The following is a 21,403-nucleotide window of genomic DNA, read 5'->3' on the forward strand; positions in this document are numbered from 1 at the left end:
TTTAGTGACACTCAGGTGGCCAACATTGCCTTCAATTTATTCTCTGATGGATTTTTAATATATTCCTTCTCCAATTCTGAAAGTTCAAGTTCCCTCTGAGTCTCAAGGGATTTCCGTCGCTTACTCTTTGCATGTGATATTATTAAACCTCTACTGTACACTTTGATTGTTTCCCATAAGATTGGGGAGGAAATATCAGGTGTCTTACTAATTGTATAGAATGCTTTGAATTCAGAATTAAAATATAAAATACAATTTGGATCACTGAGCAACTGAGGATCCAATCTCCATGTCCCAGTACAGGACCCCCCCCCCCCGCCCCTTGAAGAAGTTGTAGAAACATTGGGCTATTATCAGATATGGTGATACTTCCAATAGTGCAAGAGGTTATTAAGTGAAGCATCATCTTTTGGGCTAGAAAATAATATATTCTTGAACTACTCTTGTGGCCATTTGAGAAAAAAGTATATTCTTTCTTTCCCGGGTGTAAAGTTCTCCAGACATCTAAGTATCCCATCTCTTCACATGACTCCATTATTGCCCTAGCTCTTTTTGTAAGGGGATGTTTCTCTGCTGGGAACTTATCAATCTGGGAATCCATCAGGAAATTTAAATCTCCACTTATTATTGACTGTTCACATTCGAGTTCACCAAATTCTGAAAAAGCTTTATTAAACAAATCTGTTGGATGGTTGGGTGGGTAATATAGTACATTCATAATAGAGATATATTTCCCAAACAGTGATCCCCTCACAATAACATAGTACCTCCCACTATTGTCTCTGACACATTTTTCAAGCTTAAATGGTAGTGATTTATGAACTAAGATGCAAACCCCTCTACTCTTTGTGGTAAAGGATGAAAAAAACACCTGACCCACCCATTCACGTTTTAACTTAAGATGTTCCTCATCTTTAAGGTGAGTTTCCTGTAACAGAGCAATTTTCACATCCTTTTTTTTAAGGAAGGTTAACATGTCCTTTCTTTTCACTGGATGATGAACTCCTCGCACATTCCAAGTACAAAACTTCACGTCAAATGCAGTCTTTGTTAGAACTGTAAGTGTTAAATCCTAAATCCTTATTGCCATTGCCCATGATAAATATTCTATCCATTATTTTTTCTATTATTTTCATGTAGATTGCACATGCGCTGCTCTCTTCCTCTCTCGCTAACCTCCCTTTTAGCGCCATTTCCTCGCTCTTTCGCTCTCTCTCTCTCTTACACACACACACACTGTTCACATAGCCTCGCTACCTCATATCACCCTTTTGCCTTGATCATTACATTGCTGCTTGTTATTCAATGTACCTGATTAGTATTAGTTTGTAATTAGTGTTGATTAGCATTAGTCGATTTCCTGTTTTGATTGATTGTTCTAATTGTTTTCAGTCAAGTACGAAGTTGCCCTGCTTGTTTTGTGACAGTATTTAGTAGAGCCATTCTCTGCGAAGTACGCCAATTGATGCAACATTGATTATTCCATCAATTTGAATGGTTCAATTGTAAATGTTGGACAGCCAAAATTAATTAATAAATGTATGAGACTGATTTGATAAACCTGTTGCACCTACAATTGGTTTAGAGACACCTTTAAGATTGAATACCCAATTAACTCTCAGTGAAAACTATTTTTTATTATGTAGATGCCGTACCTTAATGATTCATATGCCATTTCATGAGCTTAGATGACTCGATTGTTGGATCAATTAGACCTACATAATAAACAGTAGGCCTTGTGGCTTTAGGCATATAATTTAAGTGCCTATAAAAGCAGACAGACTAGTCACAGGAAATTCATATGGACCACATATGGGGTCTTGCACCACAATAAAATTATTTAATGATATCACTCATTCATATAACGTATGTGCATGTTGAGGATGTGCATAAAATACATTTCCATACTTTCACACTGACCACACTGCCAAAAGGTAAAAAAGCAGTGGGGGGTCGTTGGGTTTATACGAAGACAATGCAGACAGCTCGGAGACCTACAAAGCCAGATATGTTGCAAAAGGTTATAGTCAACTAGCTGGGATAGACTATAAGGAGATTTTCTCTCCAACTGCAAATATGACCTCAGTACGTACCTTGATGCAAATGGCTGTTCAGGATAACTTAGTCTTCCACCAAATGGATGTTAAAACAGCTTACCTCCATGCTCCAATTGAATGTGAGGTGTACATGGAGGAGCCCGAAGGATTTGAGGTTAAATCAGACACAGACAGTTAGTCTGTAAATTAAACAAGTCACTGTATGGTCTGAAACAATCAGGACGAACTTGGAATAGAGTGTTGCATGATCACCTTAGTAAAAATGGTTTTGTACAGACCTAATTATCACTGCAAGTGACAATGACTCACTCAATGGTGTGAAGAAAATGTTGAGAGCAAAATTTAAGATGAAAGATCTGGGGGAACTTAAGTATTTCCTAGGGGTTGATTTTGCACAAAGTGAAGGAGAAATAAGGATGAGCCAAAAGCGGTACATAACAAAGGTATGTCTGATTGCAAGATAAGGTCAATCCCACGTGAACAGAAGCTAAATTTTGATAATGAAGGTGAACTTGTAGATCCAACAGGATATCGTGAAATAGTAGGCAGTTTGATATATGTAATGACATGTACCAGACCTGATCTAAGTTGGGTTATAAGCAAGCTGTCACAATACCTATCACAGCCAAAAGAACAACACTGGGTAACAGCCAAACATGTTAAGATACTTGAAGGGCACAATCAACCAGGAGTTGTGTTACAAGAAAAGTGATAAACTTGAGGGATATAGTGATGCTGATTGGGCAGCACATCAAAATGACAGATGAAGCACAACAGGGTACTGCTTTAGTCTAACTAAAAATGGGCCTATTATTTCATAGAAAAGTAAGAAGCAGGCAACAGTAGCTCTGTCTACATGTGAAGCAGAGTACATGGCACTTGCTGCAATAACACAAGAAAGTTTGTATCTTGTACAGTTATTGAATGGGATGGATAATGAGTGCCAACATACACCAGTGAAATTATTTGAGGACAACCAAGGTGTAATTGCTTCATCAAAGAACCCAGTATGTCGTCAGAGATGCAAACATGTTGACATTAGATATCATTTCATACAATCTGCACTTACTGATGGGAAAATAACTATCGAATATTGTCCAACAGCAGATATGGTTGTAGATGTCATGACCAAGTCTGTAACGAAGTTCAAGAGTGAAAAGTTTGTAAGATATATGTTTGGGATGTAAATGTCTTGTGACTGATGTGTACAGTATAGAGCAAGTGGGGGTGTTACAATATTGGCTAAACCAAGGTTATGTGTATGTGCTCTTATACTGACGTGACCACTAGAGGGCGCTGTTGTGTTGACCTGTGGTCTATAAAAGAGCATGCGCAAAATAAAGAAACCATTCCGGTTACAGCAATACCGATGAAGTGCACGCGTGATTTTTCACTGTGAAATGAGTCTAGTTGAGCGGGTATTCCTGCCATCAGAGATGACAGCGTCAACAAACACCCAACAAAATGCACCATTGCCTTTGTTCGAGCAGGGGAGAAGCTCCAGCCCTAGCCAAAGGCCCAGGGTGGGCTGCTCACAACAGCAAGGGACTGGCAGTTCCTGGCCGACCTAGGGAGACAACTAAGGTTCCCGGACACCATCGCAGCAACTACACTCAGGCCAGACATGGTCCTGATGTCCGTGGCAACCAAGCAAATGGTTTTGCTAGAGCTAACTGTCCCCTGGGAAGATCGGATGGAGGCGCAAGAAAAGGAAGAGAGCCAGGTATGCAGATTTGGTAGGTGAGTGTTGGAGGAATGGATGGAAAGCCCGCTGTGCGTCGGTTGGAGTGGGCTTTGCAAGCCAGTCGCTACACCAGGTTCTGGGACTCTTGGGATTTGTGGGCTGCAAAGAAGAGCGATTAGGAACATGATGGAAGCCGCGGAAAAGGCTTCCTGTTGACTCTTGAGTGAAGAGGGGTGACACGTGGCATAATGCGCTACCTGGACACAAGTCGAGGCTTGATCGACTCTGGCTGGGTCACTCGGGCGAGGGTGTCTGATGTTAAGACCCGAAACACCTGATGACCCCTGGGTTCATTACTGACGATGTGTCCAGGTTGCACCACATCGTGTATCAAAGAATACGGTATATCAAAATAACATTCCTTTTCAAATAATACTCCCTCAAATATTTCAGACCTAATTTTGAGGGAAATTTTAGACAAGACTTTATTAGTTTTGAAGATTTTGTATTTCCCCCCTTTCTCCCCAATTATACTTGTCCACTCTTCCGAGCCTTCCCGGTCACTGCTCTACCCCCTCTGCCGATCCGGGGAAGGTTGCAGTCTACCACATGCCGCCGCCGATACATGTGGAGTCGCGACCCGCTCCTTTTCACCTGACAGTAAGGAGTTTCACCAGGGGGACATAGCGCGTGGGAGGATCACGCTATTCCCCCCAGTTGCCCCTCCCCCCGAACAGGTGCCCCGACCGACCGACCAGAGGAGGTGCCAGTGCTGCACCAGGACACATGCCCACATCCGGCTTCCCACCCGCAGACACAGCCAGTTGTGTCTGTAGGGACGCTCGACCAAGCCGGCGGTAACACGGGGATTCGAACCGCCGATCCGTTGCCTACCAGCACGGGGATCGGCGGTTCGAATCCCCGTGTTGGTAGGCAACGGAATAGACCGCTACGCTACTTGGACGCCTCTGAAAATTTTGTATTGCCCTTCGCCATTGATGGCCGTTGTCGTGAAGTGTCGCAGTGCATTGTGGGATATTCATACCAGCGTTGTCTGCGTAACCCGAAAGGTCTCTAGGTGTAGTATGACAGTCGGGTATTTTTTGCGTACCATTTGCATACTATACTTTTGAACGTGCTGAAAACACTTGCATACTATTTTGATGTACTAAATAGTAAGCTGTTATACGATTTTGGACGCAGCCAGCGAGGAGTTATCCTCTATGTAGAGAGAGAATTATCGTTTTGCTAAAATAATAAGATATTCCCAGAGTTCCTCTAGCCAAGTGACTCGTGGAGACTTCCGGTCCTACTGGGAGAGGGAAGACTGCTGTAGACTGGAGGCAAGATACGTAGCAGCCTGCCATGAGCTCCGCAGCTCTGTGAGCCCCGTCCCGCATAGCAAATAATATTTATTAGTAATTAATAATTCATTTGTTGTATGTTTTCATCTTATGTCACTCTTACCTACCTTCCATAGCCCCCGTTGTTCTCCATGCCCATTTATTATTGTTTATTATGGAAGTGCAGTTTGTGTTAAAATGCTTTGGCAACGTATTGTATGCAGTCATGCCAATAAAGCGACTTCGAGAGAGAGAGAGGAAATTTGACCTAAAAGAAAAAAATAACGTAAAAGAGATCAGTATCACGTGATACTGATCTCCTTTTTCTGGTGTGGCAGCAGTACGCTGTCGTAGTTTCACGTTATAACGTGATACCGATCTTTCTTTTTTTTGATCTGGTGTGGTAGCAATACGTTGCTGTAGCATACTGTGACTTTAACCTGGTGAAATATTGCTCTGAAGTCCCATGTAAGCAGATGACTCTTATAGACTCATGAAAGCCCGGAAAAGGAGGAAACTAAGTGACAAACAGTTTTGTCTTATCACATTTTGCACAATGTGAGTAAGCACGCTATTCTCTGTTCTTCGTTTGGAGTGCCTGAACGTAGGTTCAATTTTTTTTTCTTCTTCTTATGAGACCATGTCCATGTTCCTCAATGCTTTAATTTGGGTTTTTATTTTATGTGACTGTATAAAAACCCAAACCAAAGGGCCTACATCATCAGGCTGAATTTATTCAACTGACAATGATACATCCAGCAACACCTCTTTGTGCGTTTCAGACAGAATATTTCTTAAGTTAGTGTTGAGTTATCCCAGTTTTGTAAAACAAAATAATCCATTCCTGTTGGAGAGATTGACAAGTTAAATTCTTCCTTTAAAGGGAGTTTTCTTACTTTCAAATTACTGATCAGTTAAATAATATGAAGACCTTAAAGGTTATTTTGGGTGAACAGTAATGATACGCTGTAGCTACTAATGACAAACCAGCCCAAGGGACCTACAGAACTCATCACCACATGTTCAACATTGTATTCATCCTGCCACACACACACGGACGCATGCATGCATGCACACACAATTATTAACCCACAGAAGAGAAAACACAAAAAAATGTTTAACATGTTACCAATTTTTACATCAAAATGGTATATTTATGGCCAATGGATGGGGACAGGTTTGTGTGTTTTAGTTCTGAGCTCTAAGTTTCTTAATGTTAACTTACATTTAATTCCATCACATTCCTCACAAACTGTTCTTTCTTGCATCAAACAGCAGGACAAGATAACCCAGAACCCTCCTCTCAAAAGACAGTAAACTTAAGAGATAGCTGTTCATCCTGTGGTCTTTGACACATTCATCCAAAATGAAGAAAAAAAGAAAAAAACCCACACAAACTGTGTAGAGACATACACGCACACATACATACCTCTGGATAAATATGTCCCCTTGTTGAACCTGTAACAATTCCCCTCCTAAAACATTAACAATGTTTTAGGGACAATGTGGCCAGTCTCTAAACTAGAGTGCACCTAATTCTGGTCTCACATGAGCCATTGGGCCTCAATAAATAGGCTATGAGTGACAGAGGGCGAGAAGAGAGAGCTACATAGGAAAGACAGCAGGGATAAAGCATGTAAGTGGAGTGAGAAATTTGTCTCTCCCTTTCAGGGGACCTGGGAGTGTCCTCGTGGTAGGCCTGCCAATCACAGGAGGATCAGGACTCGTTTACACCAATCGGATAAACTCAGTGAGAGGTCTCAGCCTATCGCGGTGGTTTAGTGACAGTACTGTCCAATCACAACAGCATGGTGACGGGTTTCTCGAGGAACTTGCGGAACTCTGCAAGCCACTGTGCACCGACTGCTCCATCCACCACCCGGTGGTCGCAACTCAGTGTCACCGACATAATGCTGGCTACATCAAACCTGGAAGAAGAACAAGAAAAAAAATCTGATCATACCAATCTATCAGAACCCTTTGCACCAACACGTTTGACCATCTGAGTTTGAAAATCTGCAGTATATTAGTAAAAGTGACGGCAATCACCCCTTTTCGTTATCAGCTGGCAGCAGCCGTTTCTCTGAGCCTCCTACGGCCAGGATGCAGGCCTGAGGAGGGTTGATGATCGCTGAGAAATTCTTGACACCAAACATCCCCAAATTAGAGATGGTGAATGTTCCACCCTGGATAAATAAAAATAGACGTCATAGGCCAAAGTTATTGTGATTTACTGACTGACAAACAACAATTTATAAAATATATTCTTCTCTTTCCAAGAAAACAGGCAGTAAAGTTGTAATGACTGTTCAGTAAAAGGAACTGCTTGTGATCTCTACAAATGTCTGTGGACACTAATAAAAGTGTGTGTGTGAGCACAGACACCTCCATACATACCTGGAACTCATGAGGCTGCAGTTTTCCCTCCCTTGCCTTGCCAGCAAGCATTGACACATCAGAGCAGATGGCAGCCAGTCCTTTGGTGTGAGCGTTGAAAACTATGGGTGTGATTAGACCATTTGCTGTGCTCACTGCAACACTCATATCCACCACATGGTTCCTACAAAATGTATGAGTTAGAAAAAATATGATGCATAAGCACATACAGGTCGATCATAATTATGTATGGTAATGCCTAAGATTTAGCCACTGCCACCGGCATATTTTCATAACCAATAATCCTCATTTACAGCTAATATTCCTTCATTCAGTTGGTAAGAGGTATTTTTCCCCCCTGAATTTTGTGAAACTTTTAAATGTCTTTTAAAACCTGGAAGAGATCAAATTCATTACCAGTATTTTACCAGTTTGTTTAAACTTAATTACAAAATTTGAAGCATTAAGTCCAAGTGTGTTTGTCTGGGTGTGTGAGTTTATGTATACACACTGGCGGATGACTGTGTCCATCCAGGAGGAGTTGGCTTCAGGGACCTTGAGGCAGGCTAAGGCGCTGGCTTTGATGATGAAGTCATTCACACTGAGCTTAATATTTTGGGCTTTCACCTCCTGAAGAGAGGAGAAAATGTGTTGGAGAGGCACATGAAAATAATCATAACAGCATATTGAAAAACAGCTCAGGGGATATTACGATCCTCTGCCCTGACTGACAACCCCCCACCCCCCTAATTTGACTCACTTCATTGAGTTCCTTCCTGAGCTCCAGCACTTGGTCCATGTTGACATCTACAGACAGATAGTAGTGAGGGATGGTTTGTTTGGACTGCATCAACCTCTGTGCAATAACCTGGAGGGGAGAGATGAATTAAGACTTTCTACTTTGATCCATAATTCATTGCGGACAGCAATGAGATGCTTTAGTGAGGCCTTTTCTGGTAATCACAGTGTGCGCGTAACTAGAGGGAAAAATGTGAGGTATGGATGGGAAAGTGCAAAAAGAAAACCCAACAACATGCACATAGCATTCTATTCATCAACACTGAACCACGCACAATCAACACTCATGAATTTGGACTTAACTGCTCTATATGTTAAGTGTGTGTGCATGTGTGAGTGTTTTCTCACCCTGCGGATGTTGCTGATGGGGATGTCCGTGAAGGTGCCAGCTGGTCCGCTAAGTGTGGGGGCAGCAACAGCAGGAGTAGGTGCTGCAGTGGGAGCAGCAGCCACTGCCTGCCGATGGAAATCACATGGTTACATTAAAAACGGTCGTAGAAAACTCGCAGCATAAACACCCATCACAATGGTGCAAACACATTTTCTAAAATTTTACCAGCTATAAAAATCACTCCACTTTTAACATCTTATATCAACATCTTCATGATTTGCAAAAACAGCAGACATTCTAAAGAAAAAGATTTTTTTGTAATGCCTATATTCTAAGACTAATCGTTAACAATTCAAATTAAGACTTGAATTATGCATGTCTAACAGTGCTGCCTTATCTGAATATCACAGAAGACTGAAGTAGTTGGCTCACTTACAGGGGCAGCCTTTGGTGGCACAAAGCTCTCTATGTCTTTCCTGGTGACACGTCCATCGGGGCCCGAGCCTGAACATGGAAAAGAAACAAGCCATTCTATGTAGAAAACGGATCACAACTTACTCTCGTTTGCCACTGAAGTCAGTATCTCTTTTCCCAGAAAAGGAAAGCAATCACTAGTTAAGGTTATTTCAATTTTGTTGTGGGCTAACAAAGTTGAAGCTAAACTGAGTTTGCTAATGAGAGACCTCCTGGTGGGTATATGGTCTGGGTATACCAGGGTTTCCTATAGATTCAATTGTAGGAAGTGTTGTTAATTTGAGTTCAGAGACACAGGTTCACTCCTTGGTCCATCCTTGCTTCAGTTTGAGAACACATTTTACTTGTAAATAAATTCAGGGTATACTTTAGGGCTTTCAGATTGCATCTTAAGATTCGAATCCCCTTTGAAGTAAAAAAAAAACAAACAAAAAAAACAACATTAAGTGCCTTGAATCCTAAATCATGCTTCGAGCAGTAAAATGTTCCACTGTTGATTAATTATTGTTAAATGAAATGATTCAAAATACAATGTAATTTCACGGTGTATGTGGTAACATACTTTTATTAAGATGTGATAGTCGATGAAATTATCTTCTTAGTGGTACGCCTCCAGCCTATTAGGTTCAACATGTTGGTATGCTGTAGCCAAGTGTGTTGGCGCTTAGTTTTGATGGAGCCATTTTCTCACCCTTTAGATGTACAGGATCAGATGGCCTCCACATCTTAAGTCCATTTAAATTCAATAAATATTTGAAGTTGGAAAATTATACAAGCTTTTGTTTTTTCTGTAACTGGATCAACATGTGCATATTGTGCCACTCTGTGTCAAGGCCCCAAGTGTCAGAATGGGACAATTTGTGCAATGCTGCACCTGCTCTACAATGAATGTATTAATGACCAAAATAATGATTAACATTCAAATATATTTCAATTTTGATAGTTGTATTAGGTTTGGATTCAATTTGATTATTTTCATGAGATAACTGACAGCCCTTGTATACTTTATGCTACAATTGCTATTTATATGTAGAACAATGCCAGGTAATGATGGTTTATATTTCTCTTAGCTGTGAGGGAAAAATTCTAGTTATGTGGATGTCACCAGTGAATTTTATGTAAAGGAAACACAAGGGTATACTCACCGCTAACCTGTGCCAAGTCAATGCCTTTCTCAGCAGCAAGTTTCTTAGCAAGGGGGCTGGCAAACACACGACCTTTCCTCGGCACTGCTGCGGCAGGGGCAGCAGCCACCGGGACAGGGGAGGGCGCGGCCGGCGCCGCAGGAACTGCAGCCTGGAGGAGGAAATAAAGTGACTCTTGAATAACAGGTTTGTTCAGCAACTCCGGAAATTGACATCTGATGATCTCTAAGAGTAAAGTAAACGTATGCAAGGGGTAGTAAGTGTGTGATTATGCTGTGTTTGAGTGCACTTGTGTCTCACTGGTCCTGGGGCTGGAGGAGGTGTGGTGACCTCAGCCACTCCAGTCTCCACATAGTCTTTGAAGGCAGCGATGTCACTCTCTTTCTCGACAATAATGCAGAGCGGTGTCCCCAGAGGGACGTCCCGGGTGCCCTCAGGCACCATGATTTTGGCCAAATATCCCTCCTCCATCACCTCAAACCCTAGTTGCAAATACATGGAAAACACATTTTAATTAAAACACGCATCCTTTCAGGCAAGGGTGAAAGACAACTATGAATTTAGCATTTAAGTTTTTGGAATTAGCAAATAAAAGGATAGTAGTGCTCAAAAACAGGTGCAGTATCAGATATTAGGGTAATTCCACGACTGAGCCTATGTCTCAGGAGGATGTTTAATTAAACAAAAATCTGTCACCAAAGGCAATGTTGAACATGTGATATCAAAACAAAATAGAGCAATTTTACTTTAGACTCCCAATTCCTTCTCAATCATTGACAAGTGATTCATCAAACTAAGGCTATGGTCACACCAGAACTAAGCAGAACAAAATCGCTACACATGTCCTCATGCAATGGACGATCCCAAAGGTTTGAGCAAGATAGGTAAGGTTGCTCGCTCATCCACTACACAAATTATTAGAACACAGTTAAGTCATCTACTCCTTCCTCACGACTGACTGCAAGCCAGGCGGCTTCTCTTTTGTGCATAATTTTTGGAAGCTTCTCGGCAGACCGCACCCTCAAAGGTCGACATAGTCAAAGCAGCCCTGCTTTTGGTCAACGGCTAGAATTCGTGTGACAAAAGTAAACCAAATTTGAATTCGATGTGAAGGCATGGAGGCAAATTCGCTTTGCAGCCAGAAGTGAATTAGCTTATCGTGACAACTCCATTAGTATGAATTGAATTCACCACTAAATTTTGCATACACCAATATTGGTGTGACTGGGGCCTATACAGCAGGTTGTTGTGGAATGAATTGGATCAACAGTCTGTAGTTGCCATTACCTCCAGTAAAGTACTCAGAACCAGTATAGGTCTGAAAAAGAGGTGTCAGTGCATTCCTATGGAGAGAGAAAGATAGGTGGATAAATGTGTGCTTTGTACTGATGGATGGTATATGAGTTTGTGTTTACCAATGGTTGCCTTGTCGGTCTCAATCTCTGCCAGCAGATCTCCTTCACTCAGCTTCTCACCAACCTTCTTCTCCCAGCGCTGAACTGTTCCCATTGTCATGGTGGGGGAAAGGGCAGGAAGCTGGATCTGGAACATGTAAATAGTACAAATAGATTTCCATATGCGTCAAGATTTTATGCATCTACATCGTGCAGAATCTGGGCAAAGATGGCTCTGATATGCAGACTTGTAAGAGCAGTCAACATGCTACTACCCAAGGGTCGGCAAACCTTTGCATGTCCCGTGCCATTTTACAAAGTAAAAAAAAAAAGAAAAAAATCACAGACCCGAGTGCTAGTTCATTTTCATAATGAGCATTTATCTATTTATTTACTGCTGCTGCTTGTCTGTCTAGATTCCGCATGCCAAAAGATCTGCGGCCCACACATGCACACACACAAGCACACACATTTTTACAAACGTATGAAAATTACTAGGGCACAAAAGGAAAATGAATTCAATCTGACCGATTTAGTGCGAACCTTGTTTGTCGCAATATCTGGTAACAACTGCTAGACGTAGAGCGTCGTTTCCATCTTCACTCTTGTCAAGAGCTACACTGAATACCGACGCATCTTTCGATGCAAGAGTTTGCTGGTGCCTTACGTTTTCAGCCATGTCTGTAATGCACCTCTACAGTTCTCGCAGAAACGGGCATTTCTTTGATCTTGTTGATGATCGTGTCTTTGTTTGGTAACCCATCAAGTATGACCTCCGAACTACTGAGGAAAGCCCCTCTCTCTCTCTCTCTCTCTCTCTCTCTCTCTCTCTCTCTCTCTCTCTCTATACACACACACACACGCGCGCACACGCATGCACACAAACACACACTCTCTTCATCGGAGATGGCTTCCCATGTTAGCAATGCACTATACGACTTTAAAGCTGCCTCTGTAGCTTGGTTTTTGGCGGCACATGGGTTGTAAACGTGCTGCTTTGCTTCCCATACTAAGCCACTGCCCTCTTGATTGATTCAGCCTCATCAGCCTTATCTTTGAAGTTTTTGTCTTGTGCCTTGTTTCAAAATAATGTTTTACAGTTCAAGTTCAACACACAACATTTTCACAGCAGAGTACACGCAGCTCAGTCCTTTCGTGAAATAAATCTGAATTAATTTGTCCAAGACAGCTGAAAAAGGGGAATATTAAGACAACCTGCTTTTTTGCTTCTTCCATCGTCAGTTGTTCTTTACATCAAGCAAAAAGGAAAGCTAGCTAGCTGTCCTACATTTTCACTACTGCTGTAATGCGGCGCTCGTTGGCAGATCAGCGGGAGGGGAGAGGAGGGGTATTATAGACCTCATCAATTGCGTGCGCTCTCTTGCTTTCAAAAACAATGGTGTATTTTGAGACCAATTATTTCAGTATTATTTTAAATCGAATTGATCATTTGGATAACGATCAGGCTATATTCTATATTAAAATACTTTTTATAAAAAAAAAAGTATACTAAAATATTTATTGACTTGCTCCATGTGCCCATGTTAATGGCCTCATGTGCCACCGTGGGCACGCGTGCCACTGGTTGCCGACCCCTGCTACTACCTGTTGTATCATCAGTCCAAGTCAACCATAACATTTCATCATCCAAAGAAATGCAACCTATACCTTATTAATTATGAAGATACATAATAATCTTTACAGACTTCAGATGACTTTGGAAAATGCCACTCTGCTGAAAACTTAAAACGAAGCCATATGATCTGATATATAAAGTTGTTTTCTTCCCCCCCACAATGATAGCCATTTTCCCAGATTTTTCATTTTTATTCAATTTATCTGTTTTAAAGAGTAAACCCTAGGCCATTTTAGTGAGTTTGCTGACATCTACAGGTTAAAAACTATTCTAAAGGTTAAAAACATGCCAGACCAGTCTTGGTACTCTGATGTTAGCATAGCAATAGGTTTGTTGGATATAGGTGGCCCAAAGAACCAGCACTGGCACTAATGACAATTGTTAGGGCCCAGACACACCAAACCGACTAACGGCGACGAAGGTCGACTGTTGAGTCGCCTCATGTTGCCTGCCGTCTGGGCCAAAAAATAGCACATGAACACACTGCAAAGACTACAGCCGACGTCTAACTAGCATGTATGTTCTGCACTGATTCACTAAGCTGAACAGCCAATCAGAGTAATCTCTCTCACTGACAGGCTCCGCCAATTCAACATGCTGAGTCGGCCGAAAAGCTGCCGACAGGGGTCCGACAAGTGCCGACGGTGCGGGACACACTGCAAAAACTGGGGTTACAGGGCCCGTAGTGCTGACTCTGTCTGTCTGTCAATTTTGATAGGTGTGCTGGATCACCTACACCCAACAGACTCAATGTTATTATCTGCAGCTGTGTTTATCCCGCTATGCTTACATCACAGAGTACCAAGACCAGCCTTTTTAAACTTTACATGGTTTTTAACCTGTAGATGTGAGCAAACTCACTATAATAATCTGATGTTAAGTTACTCTTTATCCCTGAAAGTTGAATCAGTTCATCTGGACACAACGCTCTCCCACTAAACGTTGTGTCCAGATGAACTGATTCAACTTTCTGGCACTTCGTTACCTGGATTATTGAGCATGCATCAAGACAAGTTACTCTTTATGTGATGGTGCCAGTATGATTTTGATGGGTAACAAAGCATTGTAAGGCAGTTTGATACATTTCACTTTCACCCTCTCACACTGTTTTTTTTTTTTAACTGATAAGCCGCAAAGAGTTTTGTAACATGGCTGGGAATCTCCTCCATCGGTGACTATTCGAGACCCCCATGAACTCCAAAGGCTCATCATCTTCTAGCATGGCCTAATAGTTTCCAATTTACTGTGCCAATCAGCGTATCCAAAAATGTTTACTAATATATATTGATAAATACTTGAATGCTGATAGAAATTACATGAGGCTCTGTTTAAAAAGACTTTTAGCTCAAGGAAGGAGGCCCTATTTTAGTTGTAGCTTCAGGTGTAAATAAACGTCCGAGAAGTAACGTGATTACTAAGTATTGCCAAGAACTGAGGTATCGTGCATTGTTCAACAGTTGCCATATGATAATACAGTAACATCACCAAATGATAACCTGTAGTCTTAGCTATCGACCTTGATACCAGACTGAATATGAGATACAAGACGATAAGGTAATCAAAATGTACAGTCTTACTTGAACCTAATATTTCTGTCAGACAGAGTAAGAATAATAAGAAACCATTTCAGTTTCCATTAAACTATACCAAATAAACCAAGTGTTTCAAAACAAATACAGCTTTTTCTAAGGCAGTTGTGTGATAGTGAGAGTACATCCATCCATTATTTGAACCGCTTATCCTGCTCTCAGGGTCGCGAGGATTCTGGAGCCTATCCCAGCAGTCCTTGGGCGGCAGGCGGGGAGACACCCTGGATAGGCCGCCAGGTCATCACAGGGTCGACACAGACACACACACACACACACACCCATTCATACCTAGGGACAATTTAGCACAGCCAATTCACCTGACTTACATGTCTTTGGACTGTGGGAGGAAACCGGTGCCCCCAGAGGAAACCCACGCAGACACGGGGAGAACATGCAAACTCCACACAGAGGACGACCTGGGATGACCCTCCAAGGTTGGACTACCCCAGGGCTCGAACCCAGGACCTTCTTGCTGTGAGGCGACCGCGCTATAACCACTGCGTCACCGTGCCACCAGTGAGAGTACAATAAATAGTGAAAGAAGTCGTTTTACATATAAAACAGTACAACAGGCAACACAGCTTGTTCCTTGTAAGTCACAGAAATATGCATATATTACGAGGAACAGTTTTAATAACATAATTTCTTTTCTATGACAAATAACAAGAACCATGACCTTGATGGCAATTCTATTGAGGCAAATTCAATTCCCAAAAATTTCCAGAGGGCTATAGCTCAACATTATGGCTTAAAATCAGTGTTTGGAAACTGGATAGCTATTATCAGCAAAGGATTAATTTGTGAAAAATGAACTTTACTGCATCTCTTTAAAGGCCTAGAACATGTCAAATCAACTGGTTCATAAGTTGTGTGTACAAACACATTGAACATCAAGGGATGTCACAAACTTTACAAACCAGATAAACAAAGCAGGGGCGAGGAGTTGTACATCATCATTACATCTCGGCAGCACCCCACTGGCTCTGTGATTTCCCTCCTTTGAGTTCAGTGATTTTTGGGGGTCTTTATAGTCGCAAGAAAACAAAGCCAAACAAATATGGATACAGGTGAACACTGAAGGAGTGTTGTAGTGTGTGGAAGATGCAAAATAATCTTGTCAAGCAGACGGGGTGATTGTAAATAGAGTCTACATCAATGACCCTGTGTTATTCAAGGGATGGTTCTGGGGGCACACCTACCTTCAGGTGCGAGGGGTAAGAGCTGCCTGGGGCTGCAGTGGTTGCAGAAGGGGGTGAGGGAGGAGGCGGAGTGGATGCTGCGGGTGTGGGTGCAGCTCCAGCTGTTTTCAGGGAGTCCAATGTGAAATCCTTAAAGGCTGGGATGAGATCAGGACTGGGAGGATAATGATATACACAGACATTAGACATAGACTAATAAACCAACACATAACAAAACGTTAAGACCTTGGGAGGTAAGATAAAAATAAATGATATAATGTGTCAGGTCTGGTGTACAGTAATACCCTAACTGAGTAATATCCTAACGCTGTCACAAGCTTCCATGCCATTACAATAATTTGGTACATGGTACACTACATGGCTAAAAGTATGTGGTCATCTCGTCTAATTAGTTGGTTCAGCTATTTCAGCCACATCCACTGCTAACAGGTGCCCAGCATGACAAAGTCCCCCTTGCACAAAGCAAGGTACATTAAGACATGGTTCGGTGAGTTTGGTGAGAAAGAACTTGACTGGCCTGCACAGAGCCCTGACCTCACCCTTTGGGATGAATTGGAACACAAACTGTGAGCCAGGTCTTCTCAACATCAGTGCCCAACGTCACTAATATTCTTATGGCTGAATGGGAGTGAATCCCCATAGACATGTTCCAAAATCTAGTGGAAAGCATTCCCGGAAGAGTGGAGGCTGTTATAGCAGCAAAAAAAAAAAAAAGGGGGGGGAGCGCCATAATAATACCCATGGTTTTGGAATGAGATGTTCAACAAGCACATATGGGTGTGATGTACAGGTGTCCACATACTTTTGGTCATGTAGTGTATGTACTTTTCAGTAAGAGTACAATATCTCATAAATGATAAAACTTCCAAACATACTGAATTGTAAACAAGACTAGGTTAAAACCTAGTATATGGCTGGACTGCGACCACATTTAATTAAACAGCTGTTTTTGTGCGACTACGTTTAAAAAGCAGCTGTTTTGGCATTGGTTCGATGAACAGCTGATGATGCAACAGAAAACTTTGTGCCAAAGCATTTTGAAAATAGCAACAGCCAATGAGGAAACTCCTACTCGGTCGTCCAGCCAATGGTGAAACTCCATCACTCACTCGGGCACTTAACTCACTCACAGACAACTACATGTGTAGGGCTGATCCCGCTGTTGCGGTCCAGCCAAAAAGATTTTCAGCCGATGAGCAAAGATAACAGCGGAGGTTGTACCTTTGTTAACCAACTGCCAGAGCTCAACCTAAATAAGAATGGCATGAAAATGCTTAATACATTTTCAACCCAATCTACTATCTACATAGAAGCGCGTGATGGTATCATAACTTATTTTTGACCATAGATTACTGAAAATATGATTGTGTGGGAACAAAACAGAGGAAGAACATGAAGAATCCAGTCTCCCTCACATACTACTTTTACTAGTTACAATGAACTCCTTTGTTCACTTCAATGTTACTATATAACTTCAGTATGACAAACTATAGTAATATCCACTATATTGAAAAGGTCCAGTGAAACGTTCTGTGCAACTGTCGCACATACAGTGCTATTCAATAACAGTTTTTCATCAATATTACATCTCATTGGTTGTTGAAATTTATATCCAACAAAGACAGTTCTTTTTTTATTAATTTAATCTTTAATCTGTGTCTGCATGATCGCTGTGAGCATATCAGTCTTCCAGGGTTGTCTTGCTCTCTTTTCCTCAATTTTGTGATACTGGGAGTATAATGATGGGGGCTGATGGGGCTTCTGTCTGTGGTGCATACTCTGCTCCCACTAAATCGGGTGCTGACCTCCCCTGACGCTTGTTAGCCTTTTTGGTTTTGTCATTTATTCACAACTGCTTCTTCGCAATTTGTGACAGCTCTGGCTAAAAATCCCTCTCATTCTGCATTTTCTGTAAATGAGGTGCACATAACTGGTGTGCAGGTGCACATACGTACATGGTCAAAATAAATGATGTGCGGCAGATAATACGAAAAGACCAGGGAGAAAGAAGTAGGCCTACATCTTCATCTGCCATATTTGAAAGAGAGGAAGACAGTGAGGCGAGCAGTCAGGAGGGTAGTGATAACAACTTGTAGGAAAACTACGTATGCCGCATAAAGCCTGAGTAACAAGCAACATCTCCAGGTGCTCCCTTGAGAACCAGACCAAAAAAGTTATGTGCAACCCTGTCTATAATAGACAGACTAGACAGACGCTGCTGATGCATGGGACGGTGCTGTACTGTGGTGATGCTGAAGGAAAGACGCTTCACATGCTTCTGCATGCAGTGCTGCCCTATCATCCACTTTTCCTTTATTGCCTTGATTTGTTATCCCCAAGTCCAATCAAATAAGCTTTTTTCTTAAATGTTTCATTTCTAAATCTATTACCTCATTGTTTATGCTGCCAACTTGGCAACTAGTGCACAACTGACTGTCCTTGAAGGGAGATCCCTCCCAAGACTCTTCCAGAGGTTTTTTGCTTTTTTTTCCCCTTAAACAACTTTTTAAAAAACCTTTTTTTAGCCTCACCCAAATTGAGGCTCTAAGGGTAGAGGTTATCATCCATTGTCATCTACAGTGTCTAACTGTTTTCATTGTGTGAATGTAAAGCCCTCTGAGATTACAACTGTGATTTAGGCCACACAATTAAAAAACTTGACTTGAAGCTTGCAAACAGCTGGAAACGTCTATAAAGTCAAGATAAAAATAAATGTACAAAACCCAGAATAAACTTTTCCAGCAGAAGAAGGAAAAAGAGGCAAGGAGGAGATGTGCCATCACTAACTTTCAATTCCTGAGAGCATGTACAGTGTGGGCTTCCCATTGAGCCTATATGTAGTGGTTACATCAACTTCAAAATAAGAATTTCTGGATATTATATTCCTTAGTTAAAAAAAAAGTATCTCAGAACAAGGAAGCGATGAGCCATTTATTAAACCTGAACCATGGAATCACCTGCTACAAACAAGTATAATAAATAGTATGAGAACACCAGAAACTCACTTGTCGACCGTAATGCAGATTACAGCTCCCACAGTGACATCCCTGGTGCCTTCAGCAACCAGGATTTTGGCAAGATAGCACTCCTCCAGCATCTCAAAACCTACTGTGGCCTTGTCAGTCTCCACCTACAGATAGAGATGTAGATTGAGTTACATATTGATGACGCTACACTATCAGACACATGCACACAAAGCTCACCTCAGCGATAAGGTCTCCCTCACTGATCTTTTCACCCTCTTTCTTCTCCCAGCGGGCAATGGTTCCGGTCTGCATAGTGGGGGACAGAGCAGGTAGTTCCACCTAACAGAACAGAAGGCAGATGTGAGGAGTATGTCACAAACAAAAAACACAGGTGGGTTGTGTAACCCACCGGCAGGCCAAATCTCAAAGGCAAAGTCTATTCTGTCACTGCCCCGGGCTATAGTGCAATGTTGTAGAGTATGTGCTTTTAGTCAGCGCAAGAATCACAGTGGCAGTCAACCAAGTATACTGATTTAAATCATCCTAACCAGGGTTTCAAGGCATACATCTGGACAGATTGAGTAATATCAATTTTGTAAGAATTATTGCCCCAACACTATCACTGAATATCCTGGAGTGAAAAGTGATTCACCGTAATGGTGTGCAACTAATTTCACTATGACTATGACTATAAAGTATTTTTCAATGTCATGTAGTATAAAACAGCATCCATCCACAACTTGCTACTGACCACAAGGGCCACTGTGATTCTTACATCTTGGGTCTGGGGGAATAGTTCAACATTACCGTTGATTGTCTTTCAATTGTACTGTATCAGGATAAATCCAGATATTGTCATATATTGTGATGTGGCCCTACCTACAATTTTTCCCAATAAGAGCTAAATATGTGGAAGGTATAATTTGAAGACTGGTATTGGTTAGTTACTATAAATTCACGTGAACAAACAGTTCAATACGATGAGCTTCAGTTGCATTCTTAACCCTGGTAATTTTTGCATTCATAGATATCGTGATAGATGTCGATATCGTGTAAAATCCCGTGGTAACAGTATTTTACACACTACCCGGCGCTGCAACATCCTGTCATTAACCCATTTCCCATCCAGCCACGGAAGTGTCATTCACACCCATAAAAGCCTGCGATTGTCGCCCATGCCTGTTTATGCAGGAGCAGCGACAGGTGCCTCACACACCTGACAGAGGCTAAGTAACCTGTGACATGAGGAGGTCACGCCGACAGGCTAGCTTAGCCGAAGCAGCTAACGTTGGCAGTGAGGCAAACATCATCGAGGTACCTTCTGATGAGGCGGTAGGCTGTAGAAGCGCTTGGTCTGACAACCGCCCGCGATCTGACACCGCAGCAACGACGTTCTGTGGGTGAGGGCGACGCCGTCCACGCCGCCGTACGCGGCCCCGGATGCGACCCGGGAGTGAAGCCGCCTCGGACAAACTCCGTGTCCGCAACGCGAACTCAGCGCAGGCCCCTGTAGGGCACGGGAACCGGGGAGACCGGCGGTGGGCCTGAGACGCAGAATTAGACGAAGCATCTCGGAGAATTGGGGAAAAAAAGCACCACACAAATCTATTCAATCGTGTATAAATAACATCAGCATCCGAGTAATGCCAACCCTCTCGTTGCTCTGTCCCCTGGACCAGTCCGTGCTCCTCACTTTCCAATGACCTCCCAATCCAAAACACACCGCTTTACGGCTCCCCTCCTTGCTCTCTCGTCGGTTGCCAGTTGAACGTGACGGCTTTAAGGCTTCCCAAACTCAATGGAGATGTTTCCTGGCTCGCCCCAAAGATTGGTCAGTTTTAACACAGCGTCCTGAAAGTTGCTCTTGTTTGTAAAGCTCTTTTCACCTTATCAAGCTGATATTTCGTGTACCACTCAACATGAGAAGCTGGTACTTGAATCTTTAGATATGTATGATGTGGGCTGCTAATCGTAGGGTGAAACCTGGCAACCCTTTCACCGCCTGTTGCGAAATGTCGTAAAGATTTTCTTAAGAGCAATAACTGTACCAACCACCCGAGGACAGTAAAGTACTAGCTATTTTTGTCCATGTGATACAATCGAATCAAATATCAAAGCAGTTCATATAAATTATGATGAAAAATCATAGAAGCAGTGTCCCATAGTCCTATCGTGTGTAATAGTAATAATAGTGGTAAACTATTTATATCGCACCTTTCTGAACAGCGTTACACAACAGGATAAAGTAATGCACATAGTCAAGATAAAAAAACATACAATAAAAATGTAGGGCATAACGCCAGATCCACTCCACAGAACAAGGTAAAACACGATCAGGATAAAGTCACAAGAGCATAACAATTATTAAAAAAAAACCTAAAGCAAGAGTTATGATAAAAACAATTAAAATA

The 21,403-nt window shown here is 42.1% G+C and overlaps 1 protein-coding gene across 1 annotated transcript; it reads right to left on the bottom strand.

Moving 5' to 3' along the window:
- Positions 1–5,616: 5,616 nt before the first annotated feature.
- dlat (dihydrolipoamide S-acetyltransferase (E2 component of pyruvate dehydrogenase complex)) lies at positions 5,617–20,728 on the bottom strand. Its single transcript, XM_056284552.1, has 14 exons — positions 20,311–20,728; positions 19,230–19,331; positions 19,032–19,156; positions 16,027–16,180; positions 11,624–11,750; positions 10,509–10,690; positions 10,209–10,359; positions 9,026–9,093; positions 8,607–8,714; positions 8,221–8,328; positions 7,972–8,090; positions 7,482–7,644; positions 7,134–7,270; positions 5,617–7,012 (listed from the first exon to the last, which is right to left on the bottom strand). The coding sequence occupies exons 1-14, from the start codon at positions 20,560–20,562 to the stop codon at positions 6,883–6,885; spliced, it is 1,926 nt and encodes a 641-aa protein (XP_056140527.1). The 5' UTR covers positions 20,563–20,728; the 3' UTR covers positions 5,617–6,882.
- Positions 20,729–21,403: the final 675 nt, after the last annotated feature.

The sequence above is a fragment of the Lampris incognitus genome, chromosome 8 (assembly GCF_029633865.1).
Source record: "Lampris incognitus isolate fLamInc1 chromosome 8, fLamInc1.hap2, whole genome shotgun sequence".
In the NCBI taxonomy this organism is placed as follows: Eukaryota; Metazoa; Chordata; class Actinopteri; order Lampriformes; family Lampridae; genus Lampris; species Lampris incognitus.

What these genes read in the sequence shown, in the direction of transcription:
- dlat (XM_056284552.1), bottom strand. Translation starts at nt 20,562, where the DNA reads ATGCTTCGTCTAATTCTGCGTCTCAGGCCCACCGCCGGTCTCCCCGGT. An exon ending in GCCTACCGCCTCATCAGAAG is followed by an intron (nt 19,332 to 20,310) that starts GTACCTCGATGA and finishes CTGTTCTGTTAG; the next exon opens with GTGGAACTACCTGCTCTGTC. An exon ending in CCAGCTGATAACGAAAAGGG is followed by an intron (nt 7,013 to 7,133) that starts GTGATTGCCGTC and finishes TTCTTCTTCCAG; the next exon opens with GTTTGATGTAGCCAGCATTA.